Consider the following 20,291-nt stretch of genomic DNA (forward strand, 5'->3'; position numbering starts at 1 on the left):
TTATTAGAAAAAATCAATTTTGTTTTCGTGTCTTTACCATTTCACGCGATTTGTTCTCTTGTTTTTTTAAGATCATTCGTTTCACATAGGTAAATCCTTTTTAAATTTAGATTAAATAACGTGAATTTGATTTAGCAAATGTCCTTTAATCTCGACAATCTCTGACTCTGGTAAAAATTAATAAATATTAGGCAAAATGAAAAAAAAATTATTTTTCGTAAAAACTTGCGAGATTTTTTGTTTAATTTTGAAGATCGATAAAAAGAAAATATTCTTTTCGAGATGTGTCTCGAAGGATTATGACGACACACCTTTGTTTTTGTCGAAATGTGCGTCAGAATGAATATATCTACCGTTCGCTACTTTGACAAACATGTGTCGTTCGATCAAACCATATTTTATTCGTTAAATATTATTTGAACGATTATTGGATGGACAACATTGCTTGGATTAATTGAATCCAATTTAATCGATTTATTAGATTTGGTTGGTATAATTGTAAAGAAAATAGATCATTTTTTAATTCGAATTTCTTATTATTTTATGTAACCCTGATATCGGAGAAAAAAAATACTGGAAGAAGCCATAACTGTTTGACCCTGTTACACTTATTACGTTCACAATACGGATGATCTTGGTACGTTCGTTCATCTATATCACGAACACCCTTATTTCTAAGGCTTTAATCTTCTCCTATTCTAACCCCCTTGCCTCCCCCCGACTTCATTCCCATCCTCTTTCCTGTTTTTCTTTAATGTTCTTATACATTTTTTTTTATAGATTTCTTGGATCGTTTCGTAACGAAATACTTAAATGGATAGTCATATTTAACCAGTTGTAAAAGACGTTACTTAATTAAGACATATTTTTGATTGCTTTTAGAGTAAACTAAAGTATTTATATATATATATTGCGTAGATATTTTAATCCTCTATAATGTTATATAACTTTTAAGTCATATACTTATGTATCTGCATTTTTTTTAATTCCCAAAAGTTAATTTTCGCTAAGTTTAAGTTATAGTTATTGTAAAGATAATTTAATTATACTAATGTAAATTGTGTTAAAGATTTGATATTATTTAATTTTATTTTCTTATAGAGGATTAAATTAATATAAATATAAAAATATGGTCAAAGTTAATATAGCGTATCATTGATTATACATCAACGTTATTTTTTAATCATTTTAAATTAAATCTATTAATAATTATTTAATTCTCAAGTAAAATCTAAAATTTTCCATTTTCTTGTATATAAATTAAACGTAAAAATATTCTAATAATCCTAATCGATCCAAATATCCATTTAATTCATTTCAAACAAAAAATCAGAATGTTTATGTATACATTTATCAAAACGATAATTTTCATCGTAATTCTCGTCGTTGTTACTTTGTTTTTATTTTGTATCTTTTATGGGATAGATGAAATATTCACACATGTGAAATAGGATCTAAAAGGAGAAAATTTTTGGATCGTTGCAAAGCTGACGCAACTACTGACTTGTATAATAAACAAAATCATACGAGAAACCTGTTTATGCGACTACGAAGTGTTCTATAAATTTTCTCGAAATTCTCTTTCAAAGCTTTTCACGTTTCGGTAACTGTCTTATAAGACTATACCGTGTTAAAAACAACTTCCATTCTATCCTACGAGATAAGTATAATATAACGATCAAAATAAGTCAAGCATTATACGTTCTCTTTATATGATTTATGTGAATAATATTTAACAAATCTAACTAATCGTTTTTCGATAAAAATAAATAAATAAAAAGTCCATCGAAAATTTGTTTATTCAATGACTTACTTTTTTCTTTATTTTCTTCTTCTTCATTTTTTCGTTCAATCTCTTCTATCAAGTTGTTATACATAATTTTATTCATGAAAATTGTTTCATTCATTTCGTCCTTTCTTTCTCCTTCTCGATCGAGTACTATAGTCTGTTTTAAATTATAAATTTGACGAAGATTTTTCCATAGTGAATTGATTTTTTTATTTTCCTTTAAATTGTCATCTGCATTATTTCGATTATGTTTGACGAGATATTCTTGTATAGAAGAAGAAGAAGAATCGTTGTCGTTATTTTTTTCATTAATCAGTTCTTCTGCCAGGGTAGTTTTCAAGGTAGTTATAAATTCTTCAAGATCATTGTTACTGAGGGTACTTTCTTCCACGTGTTCTTGAATTATTTCGTTAGAATTATTTTTCTTCGACGATAAATGTTCTGAGATTGTATTCAAATATTGTTCAGGTGGTGATTCGATTCTAAGGAAATCTAATCGAGGATCAGCTTGTAAACGAATAGCTGGACTGTGCATGAGTCGTGGATTAGGTGGTTCCCAAAGGAATACGTAGTAAGCGCTTAATACGATCGCAACAAAACTTACTGAGAACATGTATGCCAGTACCGTTATAATACGCACTATTTTTTTTGGTCCTTTGTTTTCGTAAATGCTTGCATTAACATCTTTTACATCCCCCGCATTATCACCGGAATCTTGGGCGCCTGATTCTCCACTGCTACCGTCCTTACTCATTTTTATTCTTATTTTAATTAGATCTTTCCAATGCTACGATCTGTTGACTCTCTGGTCACCATGATATCCAACTGTACTTCTTTTTTTATATATCAAATTTTATAATGAATTTTTTCCTTTTGCAAAACTTCTTCCGTACTCTTCCTTAGAATTTAATCTTTACATTTTTAAGATACAAATAAGAGACAAAATAACGAGAAAGAACAACCGATATCACCTTTTGGATGTGAAAGCGCGTGTGCTACTGCAACCTCTTGAAAAATAATCATAGTAAAGCTCATTCCTTCGGCACGTGTTAGAGGGTTGCGCACGCGTTCTCTATTTTTCTTTCTCCCTCTTTCTCTTTTTCTCTTTCTTTTGTGACACACGGCCACATATATCCGTTTAATTTCATAATTCATCTATTGATAATAGTGGTAGAATGTTATACCTATATTATAGGGATGCATTTAATTGGTTAGATTAAAGTCAGATTAAAATTAGATTAAAATTAGACGAAACATTTGTTTGTATCCCAAATTATCGAACTTTACTGTTTCCTGTGTATATTTATGTTAAACCTATCGCTGAGTGATTGCATACAGTATTTTTACGTAATATATACACGGATGGGTTAAAAAGTATTGAGCCTCAATAAAAAAGAAACTTTTATTTCTTTTTTAATATAAAAGTGTTTTATCGAAAAAAAAGTGTTTCTATGTTAGGCTCAAAACTTTTTAATTCACCTACGCATTTATTTACATATTTATAAACAAATATAGTTATTTATATATACATTCTTATATATATAAATTTTGAAATTTGTATTAAATTAGATTTATATATATATGTACACCTTGCTTATGTAAATATTTATTTTCCTAATAATTGTACGTGTAAACATATTTAAATGGTCGATACACGTTTGCTTATCCGCCATTTTGATCTACGTCACGTGTTCAATAGCGATCGTCTTCTCTCTTTGTATGTAAGTAATAAACTTTGCACCGTTAAGATAGGATATGCAACGATATCTCTCTCATAGATGCGTAAACACATCTAAACGTGACATGTGCTGAAATAAAAAACATTTTCTAAGTATGAATCATTGGTTTTCCTTCTGTATGGAAAGTATTAATACGCGAATGGACAGTTAGTGATTTAATCGTGAAAAATTTGAAAAAAATTTCTATCAGTCAATGAAATAGTTCGTTTAATGCAGTTCTAACCTTTGTATGTGTTATGTGTTAATATTTTTTGTATTTTTATTTTATCGTTTATCGTATCATTTTATTATATTTGATCGAATAATTTTTTAGAGAGAAATTCGTAAACATAACCTTATTCTTGAATGACGTTGTTAAAACTAAGTTAATAATATCTTTGTATTTGTTGTGTCTATATCTAGTCTGGGGCTTGCTTTGATGTATTTAGAAATATGGACGACGAAGAATATCTTCAACCTGTTTTAACTTCCCAAGAAGAAGACAACTTTCAAAAGTTAAACACCATCCCCATTGTTTCGATTCCACTTCTTTATGGGGCAAGTATTCTTTTGAAATATATGATTGCATTGAAAATATGTTTGAGACGCATTAATTATTACTATTTTTTGAATCTTTTAGGTAGCATTAGAAATAATTGGTATTATTTTCATATCGTTATGGCCGGAAGAAGAAAACAAATGCGATACTTATTTCATATATTTGTATCTTCATTGTTTCTACTGGTTGATAGTTATGGTGGCAGATTATATTGTAAAAGCTAAACATCATACTTTAAGAATTTGGGGATATCTTGATTTTTATCAATCAACTTATCAACATATAAGAACACCCCTTTTCATAGCATCTCTATGGAATACATGTTATTTGTTGTTGGCTGTAGTTTTGCATCATACGCATAAAATGAATTATGAAGAATATTGCAGGGCATCCGAATGGTTGACACCTATTAATTATATTTTACTCTTATCTACCTTCGAGCTTATGGTAATTGTTCCAGTTTATGTGAATTATATTAGTAAGTATATTTTATATTTTATTGGTTAAAGTTGTATCTATAGGTTTTTTCGTGTCTCTTATCATTTTCTATGTTTCTTTTTCTTCACAGAAAGAGTTATGAGATTTAATAGGTTACGCCCTTTACCTGATGTTAAAAGAGAGGAATGGTTGTCGTCTTTTACCCAAGATTCTTATGCGAGCAGTGGTGAAATTGGATATCATCATAGAGGTTCGAATTTAGAAGAGTTACTTGAAAAACAAGCTGACTTGATAAGATATTTACGAGATCATAATGTTAAACTGAGTCATAGAATAATGATATTAGCATCTCGCCAAAGAACACGAGAAGTTTAGATGATTGATAATTGATATTAAAATCCAAATGAAAATAATTTAATTGAAAATTTATAACGTAGCTTGTAACTATTTAAATTGAAACGCACATACTCATTTAAAATTTGAATATCAAAAATATTTAATATTAACATATATTTCTGCTTTTTTTTTATTTATCTACGTTTAGTTAGATTTATACTTTAAAAGAATAATTATAATCTTGCTTTTATTCTTTGCATTACTATCTTGCAAAGGTTTTATTGACCCTTGTACTATAATAATGTGTGAGACTCATGATATGCTTCATAGCCTAAATATAAAAAACACGGGTCTTACTCGTAGCGAATCTTATAGGCCAAATATAAGGAGCATTAAAAATATAACATCAAATGTAGCAGATAGCTCCACGCATTAAATCATAGTGCAAGAGGTTAATGATACGTTTAATGTGTATCTGGATATATATTCTCATCGGCAGCAATATTTTATACAGATACATCTAGAATTATTAAATAACAAGTTTATTGTTTTCTAATTTAGCCATTATCATTCATAATTTCATTAGGAGAGATTCTTGCGTAAATTATTAATGCATTCATTAACAAACTTTTTAAAATATATACATATATATATAGATGTATGAGCTGACTTTAAGTAACATGGAAGATTCAAATGATTTTTTATATATTATGCTTTTTAAGGAAATTAGAAAGTTAAAAATTTGAGTAATTTTGTTTCTAATGTTTTGCGTGAATTTATTATTACGAATAACTCTCTAATAATAAGTATAAAATAATTATACTGAAATACTGTGATAGAAAATGATGTATGCATTGTTTAAACGAATAAAATATAAGTATATTTTGAAATATACAAAATACACAATATTGACTTTACATAAAACATATTTTAAATTGTGTTTTGAATTGAGCTAAAGGAATAGAAAAAGTATCTCTTTTATAAATTTAATAATACAATATTTATATCTTAACACATATGTCTAACATTTAATAATTACATATTCTAATTGTAAGACTAGACGACTAAGGTTTCTTCTGTGCAAAACAGTGTTCAAATAGAGGAAGAGAATTCATGTAATTGGATTTCACGCAATTGAAATTAAAGTTTGAATAATTGTCTACTTTAAAACCAATGTTGCATAACGATTACATAGAATCTTATATCAAAGCTTATTATCTTCCAGAAGATAGTTTGGAAGAATGGAGCAAAGAACATAAGGAATATTTATGTCAGTAAAATATTTGATACCTTAAATATTTGTTAATTAATCGAAGGAAATCTATATAGCAGTCTAGAAGCACAGAGTATAAGTTCAATGCACCGTCCTCTTTGAAATCCACCGTTAGTCTGGCTCATTGTCCTCTAAGAAAGTTCTTTTATTCAATGTTGTTTATACGACTTTCTGAATATTATTTTCGTTATACATTCATATACAACCTTCGAAAAGTCATATAAACAACATTCAATAAAAGAACTTTCATAGAGGACACCATGCCAGTCTAACGGTGGATTTCGAAGAGGATAGAATGTAGTTGTTATAGTCCGTACTTTTAGACAACAATACACATTTCCTTCGATTAATCAAAAATCATTTAAGGTATATCTAATACTATAATACTCTAATAACACTTATGTGATTGTTTAAACTAAAATGCATTTCTTTTAATGTTAATCTAGTAAGTATAACGATGCACGATTTTTAGTGACACTGCATATATATATTGCATATATATATATAGAATATCATTAATAATTACTAAGAATGATTAACCCTGAAAAAATAATTAATCTGAATTTGTTTTACTTTGTTATGAATTTACATGAATACGTTTAACGCTTTACTTTCATTTTAGTAATCGTCTTGTCTCGTTATAATTACGAAAAGAAAGAAAAAAAAAGAAAAAGAAGGTTTTAAATTATGAGTATATTTGTAGCGTTTATTTTGTTTTCCGGTTTATTTTAATATTATCAACGAAAGAAGAGATCTTACATTTTTCATATACTTCTTAAAAATATGACAGTTTCATTAGAAAATTGGTGGTATGTGTGTGTATTTATATATACATATATTTGTTTTCTTTTAATTATTATATTATTAAGAAAATGACAATATTAAATTACTATGTATATATATAGAGATATATAACACAGTAGTTTAATTATTTTTATGCTTGTTATTTAGTTTATTCTCTAGTCTCCGAAAATCTTCACAAGATTATTGCCTTACAATGTCACTTTCTTAAATTCCAGGTGTTCATGTTTCTGTAATGAATTTTATAATTTTATTAAACAATTTTACTTATTCTTTACTATTTTTCTTTTTTCGATAGATATCTTCATAGATTATCAAACGTATTCTCATCTACTTATATAGAAAAGAAAAAGAACAGAAGCTTCCTTGACCAAATTGATAAGAGAATACAATTTTTCATTAAATCTTACAACCTTGCAATTAATATTTATAATGTCAGTAACATAATCGTAGGGCAATAATAAATAATTATTTAATATGTTGTATCTCTCACACATATTAATTACAATTTTTTTCATGCAATTATATCTCGTTGCTTTTACTTTGATGCAAGTAGTCTGATTTCTGTACTTTTATTGGTTTCTTTCTTTTCTTTTTTTATTAGACTTGAGGTTTTCTAACGCGTAAACACTTTTATTAATACCTATATATGTTGTAGCTGAAGATAATAGACTTGACACGTATACATGTACTGTATAATATATATATATATACTTACATACATATATACGTATACAGATAATCAGGATAAATGACAACTTTTTATTTTGTATTTTATTATTAGGCAAGCGAAATATATACAGGATGTCCAGAAATATATATGTCCACAGGTGAAATAGTACAGGCTTGTATCATCAGTTATAAGACATCCTATATATTTATATTTATCACTTTTCAATTATTCTTTCGTTTTACGCGCAAAAATATTATTTTACATTATTTATATTATATATGCACACACACATATAGAGTGGGACATTACAAAAAATTATTTTGGTATTACATATACCTCTTTAAATAATGTAATATTGTTGTAAGAATTTTTTCCATAAAATCTCAAATAATTATAATAATTATAATGTTTAGTGATGTTTAGATTTTTCAAATTTAAATGCCTCATCCTGTACAAAATATGTTGTACAAAGAAATATATATATATATGTACAAGAGTACTGCATATACATATCTATTAGCTAATCATAGCGATAGGCCTATAGTTCATTAAGTAAGGGTCGTTCTCTTTCTATGTGTTTGCAAGGGTTTACACCATAATTTCTTCTGTTTGCAATTTTAATGATTAAAGACTCATTCGAAAATCAAGACTTTCTATCTAAGCTGATTATTTAATATTTTGGAAATAATGTTCTTTTTTTTTTTATATATAAGAAACATGCTTAAAAAATATGTAACTTCGAAGAATAATTTTTGCCCAAATAAATCTATTGTAGTAAATCCTATTTTGAAAATATAAAAAAATCAGCTGGAGTAAAACACTTGTATCTTTCGAATGAGCCTTTGATCATCACAATCGGATGGAAATTGCGACCATGAGAATTTATGGTGTAAATTCTTAAAAACGCATAGAAAAAGGGAACTCCTTTGTAATGAATTTTTCTAAACATATACAAAAAAAATAATGCAAGTAACTTTAATTGAATATGATAAGAGCGTCAACGTCTATCTACAAATCGTATGTTTTATTTCCCTTACGAAATATGTATTGACTTCGTACCAGTTGTTCTGTAAAAATGAACGACCATCATACATTGTCCGATGTTTCATTGTCAGTTCAGTTTTTCAAATTACGTGCCCCAATGACGTGTACTCATGAATTGAGAGAAGGAATAAAATTCCCCTTAATATGCGGTCATTTTTTTCCGCACTTGGCGTTGAAGTCACAAATGTCTTCATATTTAGGTGGTGGTAAACAGCCTTAATAATATTACGTATGTATATATTAGATATCAATATAGAAAACTAATTTACACTTTGGAACACTGAATTTTCTACGTTACTAAATACCGCAGATGCATAGATAGATATGCAGTGTTGTATTGCGCATTTTTAAATTCTACATACACGGATGCACACATCTTTTTTTATCCTTTTCTTCTTCTATCAATTTTTTCCACTTCTAATCGCTTAAATGTTTTTTATTTTTTTAATTCTCGAGTGATAGAAGAAATATTTACTCATTCATTTTTTTTTGTTATATCAGCCTCTGTTTTTTTATAAGATTTTCTTCTAATTTAAAAATTTGTACTACGCTTAGGCCAACCGTTTCCACTTTGTTAGACTACGCGTTTTAACGGATTGGAGTTTCTCTTCAAAAATTCTAACTACTTTCTCTCTCTCTCTCTCTCTCTCTCTCACTCATTCTCACTCTCTCTGTGAATATATGTATATATATATATATATATATATGTATGTATATTTTTATTACTTTTTTTTAAATTTATTTTGTTTTCTTTCTATACTACGCATCGTAAGTAATCGCTCATTATTGTCACAATTATTACGCTAATTTATATATTTTTTTCTTTTCTAAGGACTGTCGTAAAAACGACAATTGTTTTCGTACTTCTTTTTTCTCACTGGATAGAATCCTTTTTATCTTTTTTTATTACGATGCGAATTTACACTATCAAAGTTATTTTAATTAATGTGAAAAATAAAATAAAAGATCGGAGAGAATACGCGTATATAATGATTAACACATCGTGGATATTTTTACTAGCACAACTTCGTGGTTCGAAGATTATACACATACGTTTTCTCTACGATCGGCGATAACGAGATGGAAACGGTGGATAGAAGTCGTCTCGTCATTGATTCGACTTTCGCACAAGTATCGACTAATTATTATTTATTTTTTATGTGCGCCGTAAAATGAAAAATAATATTTATTTCAAAGAAAGAGATACGCAAAAGAAAATTAAAAAAAAAAAACATAATACATAAAATAAAAAGAAAAGAAACATTCAAAATAAAATGCGAATTATTCACATATACATCTTCTAGATATATATATATATATGCATTATATATATATATATATATATATATATATCTAATAATAATTGTGAGTATAAAAAGAGATTTTTTAGTTCGACGCGCGGAATCTGGTGGAATCGCGCTGAGTCGGGCGGAATCGTGCAGAATTGCGCGAAATCACGCCTGCGTACTTGCAACGACGGTCCCAGTTCCAGTCCCAGTTCCGGTACCATCTACGTGCGTCGACGAAGAAAGTTGTTCTTCCGCTTCCATCATTTTTAATTTTCTTACAACTTGAGCATGTTCGTCGAGCAACCTAGCAAATTCATCCCGTCGTATTTCAGCTTCTACTTGCATTCGTTTAATTCTTTCTCTAATACCACTGGGACTATCCAATGGCGAATGTCCTGTAGACGAATTTTCGGTACTACTGTTTTCATTCGAAGACGTACCATCGATCAGGTCAGGACTTTCTTCTATTTGCGATACTCGAGAATCTACGTCGTAAACCGTCAAGCTGAAAATATATAAATAAGAAATTAGAATGATTTGTTGTATTTGATATGAGTGCGTGTTTCTTTTTTTTTTTAATTTTATTTTCTATAAAAACGTTGGCCAAGTATTTATAGTTGGATAAAATTAACCCTCTATGATGTCATGTTGTTTTAAAGTCAAAAACTTAAGTATATGCATGTATGTTTGCAGATTAACAATTGTTTTATTATTTTCAAATTATTTTTATTACTTCATAGGCATATATATATGTACTAATTGTAAATTATTCATTTTTTGTTTTCAAGTATAATGGTAAGTTATACCTAATATAGTAAAATGAACTAAAAAAAAAAGCGTATTTGAGAAAAATTGTTCAGATAAGATTTGATTTTAAGAGGAAAATATTATGAGATTTATTATTTTTGATTATATATATGGAAAGTTTCAAAGTCAATATTTTTTTTTTTTTAGATAGAAACCCACATGTTTTATATTAGTAACACTTTTTACGTAAAAAAAAAAGTAACTTGTGTCCCAATCAGTTTTATTTTGAACACGAGAAAAAGATTGAGTTATAGAGGGTCGAGACGATATTGAGGTGGAGTTTGCAAAGGGATAGAATGAAAAACATCACGTTCGATATATCTATAAATTTACATATGTATATTTGATACATCTATGTAAATATGTATCTATGCATATTTATTGAGATAAATTTCTGCACCCATATTCGTAAAAATTGTTGAACGATAAACTTCTACTTATTCAATCATAAGTTATCCCTTCTTATCTAATTGTACCATTTATTTTGATATGAATCGCACAAAATATCCATTTGATGTCATAGAAATTTTCCTTTATTTTTTAAATTTGTTGTTCGTAATATAAATCCATCTTATTTCAAATTACATAATAATAAACTTGGGGAAATTTCATTGGTAGATAGATAGACAGATAGATAAATAGATAAATAGATAGAAGGAATGGTTTAGGATTGAATTGGGTTTATACAATAAACGGATTTAGCTGAGCTTACTTAAATTCGATTAGTTCACGTCTTTTTACTGAAATATTCTTGTTAAAGATGAAATATAGGATATTATGAAATCGATGAGAAAAGTCTTCATCTAATTTCTCTCGATGTCTCTAACGGTTTATCGATCGTAATAGAATTTTAACGAAGAAGTCGCGACGACGTTCGAGGGTCGTGTATAAAAGCAAGTTAAGAAAATAAAAAATATAAAATACGCCAAATGTTCTTAGATCATTCTAATAAACAATTACTAGCTTTAAAGATTTTTTAGATCTATAATTAAGCTTATAGTTTCACAATTAAAAGAAAAAATTAGTTTAAATATTAGAGAAATAAGTGTAATTAATTTTTAAAATTACAGTTTCTTTTAGTTCATCTTTTAATACAAAAATACGTTCCTTTAATATAGAGTGGCTAGAAAATCCCTAAGTGGGCGGGAAGTTCCTAGATAATTTTAAAAATCAATAACCCTTTTTTCGAGGCTTTTTTTTTTAGGTCTCCAGTTAACAAGCTAGGTTTTTGCAGTTTTACAATTGAAATAAAAATGATTCTAAAAACATTTTGAGAAAGAGTAACTTATTTATAAAATTAGCTTGGGACTTTAATTTAATTAATTTTTAAATAGAAAATTAAAGAAAATTCGTTTGTGAAATAAATTTTCTTTTGTGTATGTGTGTGTTGTGTGTATAGATGTATGGTCTCTTGGATAGGATCGATCGTTTGGAGGAACGACGTACAACAATTGTCATTTGCGTCAGTGTCGGTTACGTCATTGATGGCCAAGTATGCACGCTAAATTCGTTTTACGATCGAGATGATGGAGGGAAAGTTTTGATTCGTTATCTTTTATATATGTATGTATGTATACACATATATTAGATCTCTTATATAATCGAATAAAATATTGAAAGAAAAGTTTTTCTTACCTGCAGACTCGTGGGATTTTCCTTCCTGACGGCATGGTCAGTGATATGTTAGGCAGAGATCCTAAAAACAAAAATAAAAATAAAAAAGAGTTAGATTTGATCTTAAATTTTGGACATTTCTTCATTTAAAACACGAGATATATTTATATTAATTGATTTTATTATAATACTTAAATATTAAATATAAAAATATAAAAAAAAATTATTTTGTTTTCTAATAACATANATATATTTATATATAAATAGTATATAATAGTAAATAATACTTAACCCTCTGTATTCAAGGGTTTCGCAACGGGGCTATTTTTATTTAAATATAAATTATTTCCAATTCATGACACGATCACAAAAATTAATCATAATAATTATATTTATTTTTCTAAGAAATTGCAAATGAAATCTTTCCAGGAAACTTGAAACTGTACAATTTAAGTAAAAAGACATATTCAACTTTAAGGTGATAAATATTAAATATTAAATAAGAATATAAATTTTCCTTTTTCTAATAACATATTTAAATCAATAAAATCGTATTGTATATAAATATAAATAAATATGTTTCTCGTTAAATGGAAAGTAGGTAGGAAATTGAGTAGGTACGATTAAAGGAATATTGTTCTCTTTCCCCCAAGCCAAGTACGCGCTCATTAATTTAAGATAACTCTGACGTGATCACACCATACGTATGTCAGACTATCCTACATATATTATACAGATATACATACATATATATATATATACATGTACATTTATCTGCGTATAAATGGCGCATGTCAAAACGATTCTCCCTTTCTCTAAATTTCGATTCTTGATCAATGAATGGTATCATTCATCTGTTAACTATGATTTACTCTTCTTCTTAATCACTTATATATACATAAATGAATTTGTATCACGTACGTACCCAAATTATATAACAAAAATGAATGAATGAATAGGAACATATAATGCTTAAATATATAATCTATATAAATTTAAAATTCATTTATGAAAATTGGCACGCAAACAAATATATTTCTATTTAAATGATAAAATTACATTATTTGTATTTGTTTATTTATTTTATATTAATTAAGAACATACTTAACTGAAGGATAGAAAAAGGATAAAAATGTTTAAAATAAACAAATTTAATTCTGTTGAAATCGTAAGAAAAAATTTGTTTAAAGTCGCTCATTAATTTTGTATAAATTGTAGACATTTTAAATAGATGGGAAGGAAAAGATACGAGAATGTTTCGTTTTAATACGATTAAACCTGAACGAACAAAGAACGTAATGTACTTATATATAAATACACGTACTATGGAAATATGTGAGTGTGATCAAAGAGACGTATGTTAGGGATTATTTTCATTATTTACGGCTTGGCAGAACTTTTGATATTGAATATTTATTATTACACACATATAGACACAGACACACAAATATATATTTAAATATTTATACTTTATTAGTAAAACTTGCAAAGTTTCAATAAAACAAGATGAAACATATGTATCACATGTCTCTAACGTTCTTTGATTTAAATTTCGAGTGACTTTGATCGAGATAAATCAATTGATAAGTCATTGCTAATTGCTGGTTGTTCGCTTTAAGATTGATCATTACAGTGATAGATGTAGAGTCTTTTAAAAATAGTATCTCATAGTTGCAGTTCCGAAAGAGAGAGAGAGTAAGAGAGAGAGAGAGAGAGAGAGAGAGAGTGACAGAGAGAGAGAGAGAGAGAGAGAAGAGATTCGATCGGAACCTTGGCCTCGTATAGTCTTTAGGATCCATACATATACACACATTCATCGTATTGTTCTTATCGACATTGGCAATTGATCGTCTTACATTAGTTAAAGATCATTTTTCATTTCTATCGTCACTACGATTTCAATCAATTTGCCCCATTACGTTAAACAATATTTTTATTTATTTTCTTATCATTTTATAATTATTTTATAATTTAAATTTAACAAAAAAGAAAATAAAATAAAATAATAAATAATTACAAAGAGAAATTTGACGAAATCAATAAGTGGATTAATTTATAAAAAATATACAAACAAATCGATCGAACATTTAAATGACTAATTATTTTTGTTTTTTTTTTGTTTTTTTTACTAAAAAGAGAATGACAATATTTCGTAATTTTTTTCCTTTATATTTTGAATTCGAGTTAGATAAAAAAAAAAAAAGAAAATAAAAAACAATAAAATGAAAATAAATTGGACTCACCTATCACCATTTCACGAGTTTTAAACTTAAATTTATCAGCCGTGATTTAACGTAGCTTTGTTTCCTCGTATCTTTTTATATGTCCGTTTTTCTGTTTATTATTCTTTTTATTCGATGATCGTGTAATACTACGTTAGACACAAAAATCCTATGAAAAGCCGGTGAACTCTCACGAAATAAAGTAAAAAGAATGAAAAATCGAGATCGCGATCTCGATCGCAAAATGCGATCTTAGCGCTTGGAGCGTCTCGCGCCGACTGATCGTCGAACTCTGGCGCTGCGCACGCGACGTGACCCGAACCAGAGGGGGTGGTAAAGTGAGGGGGTGGAGGAGAACAGGAGAAGGACAGGACGGAATAGATAGATAGATGGATAGATAGAGAAAGAGAGAGAGAGAGAGGGAGAGTGAGAGAAAAGTGGCGCACGTCAGGGACCGTGGAAATTTCCCCTCTTTTGCCCTTTCACCCTTTTCAAAATAGAGCAACTAAAAAAATCATAATTGTATTAATTTTTGTTACAATTTCATGGAACATTAAAGTCATGTTATTAGATATTTATAAATTTGTAAAAATTTCTGTGTATTTATATATATATATACTCCTATCTCGGAAAATTAATTATTACTTTGATTGCATAATTATGATTACAATTAATTAATTCAATTACTTATGCGTTATTATACTAACTAGAGTGTATTGAAAGTGTAATTATAGTATTTAATTGTACTAACACAGAGATGTTAGATTATTATTATTATTATTATTATTATTATTATTATTATTATTTATATTTTACGTTGTGATAATAATTACTTATTGTTAAAGTAATTTTTGTTTTGTTCTAACAAAAAGTTTGTAACAGTTGTTATATAGTTTTTTTCTTTATTTTTTTGAAAATTTTATTATTATTCAATCGATCGATTTGTTAATCGATATGCGTATACTGTAATTAAAAGTCATTTAATTACATTTAAAGATCGCAAAAAGCGTGGTCGGATAAATGAACGATAGAAATTCAGGGTCACGCGCTTTCAGAAGTCGGCCGCTAAATTATTTCGGTTGCCTGCTAATTTTGTCGTGGTATTTCATGGAGTTTACCATGACTCTGCACGAAGAGAGATGTTTTCTTTTTAATCTATTTCTCTTTCTCCCTCTCCCTCTCCCTCTCTCTCTCTCTCTCTCTTTTTCAACAAATTCTCTTTTATGGAAATTTTAAATCGGCGGGAGAGTGGGAGAATATCTCGTTAAATAATTTATTCAATCGAATATGAAAAATACATATCTATATACACATAAATACTAATTTATATAATAATTAAACAGCAAAAATTAATAAATATTTTTCTTTTTAAAATGTTTACGTTTCACAAAGCCCTCAATGCCCAACGCACAGTTCGCACACTCACGAATACGCTCTTGTAAAATAAACCTTTTTACAATCTAATAAAAAGAAATGAAGCTCTCTTAAAAATCACGTGGAAGAGTATGTAATTGATTGTAAAAATCATCTAGGAATTTATGGCTTGTTTTGTATAATATATATTCATGCTCATACGTAGGTAAAGTAAATATTTAATTGAAAGAAGCTATCAATATAAGAAATCAAAACTGAAAAGACATAAATCGTATTATGCTTAAGGAATCTTTCGTAAGATCGATCAAGCTCGATGAATTTATCGATTTATCGGAATATCTCCAAACATCTATGCAAGAACGAAAAAGAGAGAGAGAGAGGGAGAGAATAAGAGAGAATCTGTTAGATTAAATCTTGTGCGTCATAGCGATGATACTTGTCGAATAGGAAGCACGTTTCTCTCTCTCTCTCTCTCTCTCTCTCTCTCTCTCTCTCTCACACACACTTATTCATACGTGTCTAAAAGGAAGATGAAATCGTCTTGTTCTTTCATTATCCGATACAAGATAAGAACGTGCGTCAAAGATGATATCGTTCTCGTATCTTATCGGTTTTTATTTTTTATTTTGCCTTGATTATAATCACATCTCGTTAAATGTAAATAATACATCTATTAAATCGTGTTCTAAGAAAGAAAGAAAGAAAAAAAAAGGAGAAGTAAAAGTAGATATCTTTTACATGAGAGAGATCGATGATTAATGCGAAACGTGACTTCGTGACAACTTTTCAAATCTAATTTCTTTTTTGTCTTTTAGACCGGTCACGAATTAGATTCGTTATAACCGTATTAACCCTTCACACTCGAGAGGTTACTCTCGGTCACCACTTGATTTGATGCACCAACTCGACAGGTTACTTTCGATCACCACTCGGTATAACACGATAATTCGAACGATAACACGATGTTTATTTAGGTTTTATTTATAATAAGACAATAACGCTTTTTGAATGCCTTCAACAATATATGTATGCAAAAAAACTGCCAATCTTTAATTTTAAATACGTTATTTACATGCATTGTTATATATGTGTCTTTGACGTTAGTTTGAAGTCGACAGCCGTGGTGATAGGAATATTATTTTCCAAATTTCGAAGCTTTATAAGCATAGAAACATGATGTGCTTAATTTTTATTTTGCACATTGCCTGACTGATGATGGGTCGGGCATAAAGAATACAAGAATTTTTGCAAAATTTCTACCCCCGTTTTATCGCAAATGTCGTCACAATCAATTTTTAAAGGGTGCAATACATATTCTTCATGAACAACTACAAGTGTGCAAAGTTTGAAAAAATCAAAGGTTCCACATGATTGTCGTGCCCTTATAAGAAAACTTATGGTAAATTTTGTGCTGTGTTTTAAAGAAAACTAATTTTCCTTTTTTCTCGATTTATTTTAACCGATGACACAATACCTACTTCAAACAATACCTTCATATACAATAGTTAATAAGCACGAGGCTAGTTCGAAGTTTCGGAACTCGATAGTATAAAACGATGCGCTTGACCTGCTTTAACGGACAGACTCAAGATACTTGCGAAATAAAAGCTGCCTAAGATGGACCAGATCATAGACAAATTAGTTTAGAATTAGTTACGTAGTACAGGTAATCATAATTATACTAAAATCTATATATAATTCAGATATATTTGATATATGAATTAATTTATATTATTTACCCTAGTATATTAAAATATAAATTAAACATCAAATAAATATAAATAATATTATAATATAAATGAATAATATAAATTAACCTGCTAACCGTGTTTATGTTGTATATATGAGCCAGAATTGCATCAGAATTGCATTTTTTTTCAGCATGATACATATATTTATCACATTACCAAAAAATGATCTTTCAAAAATAACGTATATATGCGTCATGAACAATATTAACAGGTTGTATCATATTAAATATATATAAATAATAATACAATAATTAATAAATAAATCGATAATTGTATTATTATCTTCAGAAGTATAGACTTTTTTTTACCAACGAATAACCGGATATACGATGAATGCGAAATATAAATCGAGTAAAACGCTTTAATCTATTTTCGATCGATTTTAAGTCGTAAGATAATAAAACGATCGTAAATATTTTCGTTTCCAAGCGAAGAATAATTAAAGTCAGGCTTATCTATCTCGAACGAGTAGTTTTATGTTCGTTGTTAAACTCTAGGAACGCGAGTGCCTCTGTCTTTTTTCATAATATATATCTTTTAGAAAAATATTGGAACGTTGTAAGCATTAGATCTTGAAAAACCAAGATGAAGTGTTAGTGTCTAATAACAAATGGAATACGAATTTTCCATTGCCTTCTCTCGTGACGAAGATATCCAGCAACCTTGAGCTGCTTGAGAAGTTTTTCTAGCGGAGCAACGAACACACATTGGATATTCGATATCGAGGTTAAAGAAGTGATTCATTCATCAAGGTCATTTTTCGAAATATATAGAAAATAGCACCAAATTTTTTATCATTCTAAAAATTGTATACTTTCAATTTAAGATCAATTTATTCATCTTTTCCTAGACATTTCAAGTTAATTTGAAGAGGAAAAAAATTACAAGCTTGTTAAACTACACGCTTAATTAGAAACCTAAAAAGTTCTTTGAGAATGAGTAATTGTTTCATAAAGTCAGCTAGAAATTTATGGCTTTCCCCACCATTCTATATTTCCAAGTATCTAAAAATTGAGATCGATTAGATAAAAATAGAAAGTTCTTAGTGATTTTGACGTACGAAACTCTCTGATCAATTATAATAAAGATAAAAATTACAAAGAAAAAAAAAGATATTATTTTTAAGTATAAGTCAACAAATTCAATTAAAAAGAAAAATTCCTTTTATCATTCATTTTTTTTTTATCAGAGATTCTTATAAAATAAAATTCATCAAACGTGAAATTAAATTTGTTGAATGTTTTCATTCAGTTTACTATCATAATTATCAAATATGTACATTTATATGGTAAAATAGTAAAATTAAATTTTAAAAAATAAATTTCTAGGGACATTTTCAATGCGATGGCAGAGAGTGCGCCTGTGAACCCTGAAAGTCTATAAGCTGCCGAAGAGTATTTTTGTCCGTGGATATTATCGATTGCATATACCCTGCTGCTCCACTCTCTTTCTCTTTCTCTTTCTATTCCACCCACGTCTTTTCCTCTCCGAGTTCTTTTCTTTCTTTTCCCTGATTCATATACAGCCCGAAAGACTTCAAGACAGACCAATGTACGTACTCCTTTCGTTTCCAAAGATAACATATGTTTCATAATTTTTTAGCAATACTATTCGTACCTTTTTGTTAGTTTACGTAGAAAAATTATGTATGCGAAAGAAAGAAATAAAGAAAGACAGGGACAGAACGAAGATAAAAATTGGAGAAAATGAAAAAAACAAGATTCTTCATATTTCTCGATTTATTTTCATTTTATTAAATATCTAAATTTTGATCACATCAATTTTTATTATTTAATATTCTATATAATAGTTAATTTTTTGTTGCCTCAACAAATTCATAGGTTTTCGGTATTATTAGAAATTTGTCATTACACACGTAATTATCTATTTTTATACTTAAATCTATAATTATAAAATGAATATTAGCATATATAAATAATTAATGAATCAACTATACTTTATCAATACCAAACAAAAAATAACAAACACATAAAAATCATACCCATATCAAAAACTATCATTATCAGTCATATTTCATTCATAAAAAATGATGCAAAGATTAGAAAGAATGATTGTGAAGTATGGATAAAGTATTGAAAAACGATCTCGACATTTTCTTTCCTATTGGTTGGCCATCAAGCAACCAAAGTCATTCGAAAAGACGAACAGGGCCTGCTGCTGTCATTCCTTTACCCTGTTTTCAAGATAATACTTGGATATTCCAGGGATAGGAGAAGGAAAAGCTGCTTTAGAAGGAGATCAACTGGAATTTCAGTGATTCGTGAGCTACTTGACCGCATCACTAATCTATAAATAGTCGAAATAATCACGTGACGCCCTCGCATACCCGATTGCACACGTGGACATACATAAATAAATAGCACGTTTCTACGTGACGTCGTACTTTCAAATTGCGATCGACGCCGATCGAGAGTCCTTCCACACCCCTCTTCATCCTCCTTCACCAACTCTTCATTCTTCTCTTCTTATCCTCTCTTTCCTCTTTTCCCTCTTAACTTGCCTCCCAACTCTTGTCGAACTCCCTACCGATGTTCCAAATTATGTCAATGCATATCGATCGTATCTTTAATCTCCACCATTAC

At 28.5% G+C, this 20,291-nt stretch overlaps 3 protein-coding genes across 6 annotated transcripts; 1 reads left to right on the forward strand and 2 right to left on the reverse strand.

Annotated features, from left to right (window-relative positions):
- Nucleotides 1-111: 111 nt before the first annotated feature.
- Nucleotides 112-2,963, reverse strand: LOC106785907. Its single transcript, XM_014746732.1, has 2 exons — nt 1,820-2,963; nt 112-167 (listed from the first exon to the last, which is right to left on the reverse strand). Exons 1-2 carry the CDS (start codon nt 2,541-2,543, stop codon nt 112-114), a joined length of 780 nt encoding a protein of 259 aa, XP_014602218.1. The 5' UTR covers nt 2,544-2,963.
- On the forward strand, nt 2,275-5,764 carry LOC106785932 (transmembrane protein 192). Of its 4 annotated transcripts, none has more exons than XM_014746783.1 (4): nt 2,275-2,360; nt 3,931-4,065; nt 4,148-4,544; nt 4,635-5,764. In XM_014746783.1, exons 2-4 carry the CDS (start codon nt 3,961-3,963, stop codon nt 4,877-4,879), a joined length of 747 nt encoding a protein of 248 aa, XP_014602269.1. In that variant the 5' UTR covers nt 2,275-2,360; nt 3,931-3,960; the 3' UTR covers nt 4,880-5,764. The 4 variants fall into 4 exon arrangements, with proteins under 4 accessions (XP_014602269.1, XP_014602266.1, XP_014602265.1 ...); XM_014746780.1 differs by lacking the exon at nt 2,275-2,360 and adding an exon at nt 3,482-3,510; XM_014746779.1 differs by lacking the exon at nt 2,275-2,360 and adding an exon at nt 3,518-3,620.
- A 4,193-nt stretch (nt 5,765-9,957) lies between these two features.
- LOC106785933 lies at nt 9,958-14,877 on the reverse strand. The gene is made up of 3 exons (XM_014746784.1): nt 14,585-14,877; nt 12,363-12,423; nt 9,958-10,425 (listed from the first exon to the last, which is right to left on the reverse strand). Exons 1-3 carry the CDS (start codon nt 14,592-14,594, stop codon nt 10,086-10,088), a joined length of 411 nt encoding a protein of 136 aa, XP_014602270.1. The 5' UTR covers nt 14,595-14,877; the 3' UTR covers nt 9,958-10,085.
- Nucleotides 14,878-20,291: the final 5,414 nt, after the last annotated feature.

Source organism: Polistes canadensis, unplaced genomic scaffold (genome assembly GCF_001313835.1).
Source record: "Polistes canadensis isolate GaletaPanama2010 unplaced genomic scaffold, ASM131383v1 scaffold_59, whole genome shotgun sequence".
NCBI lineage: Eukaryota > Metazoa > Arthropoda > Insecta > Hymenoptera > Vespidae > Polistes > Polistes canadensis.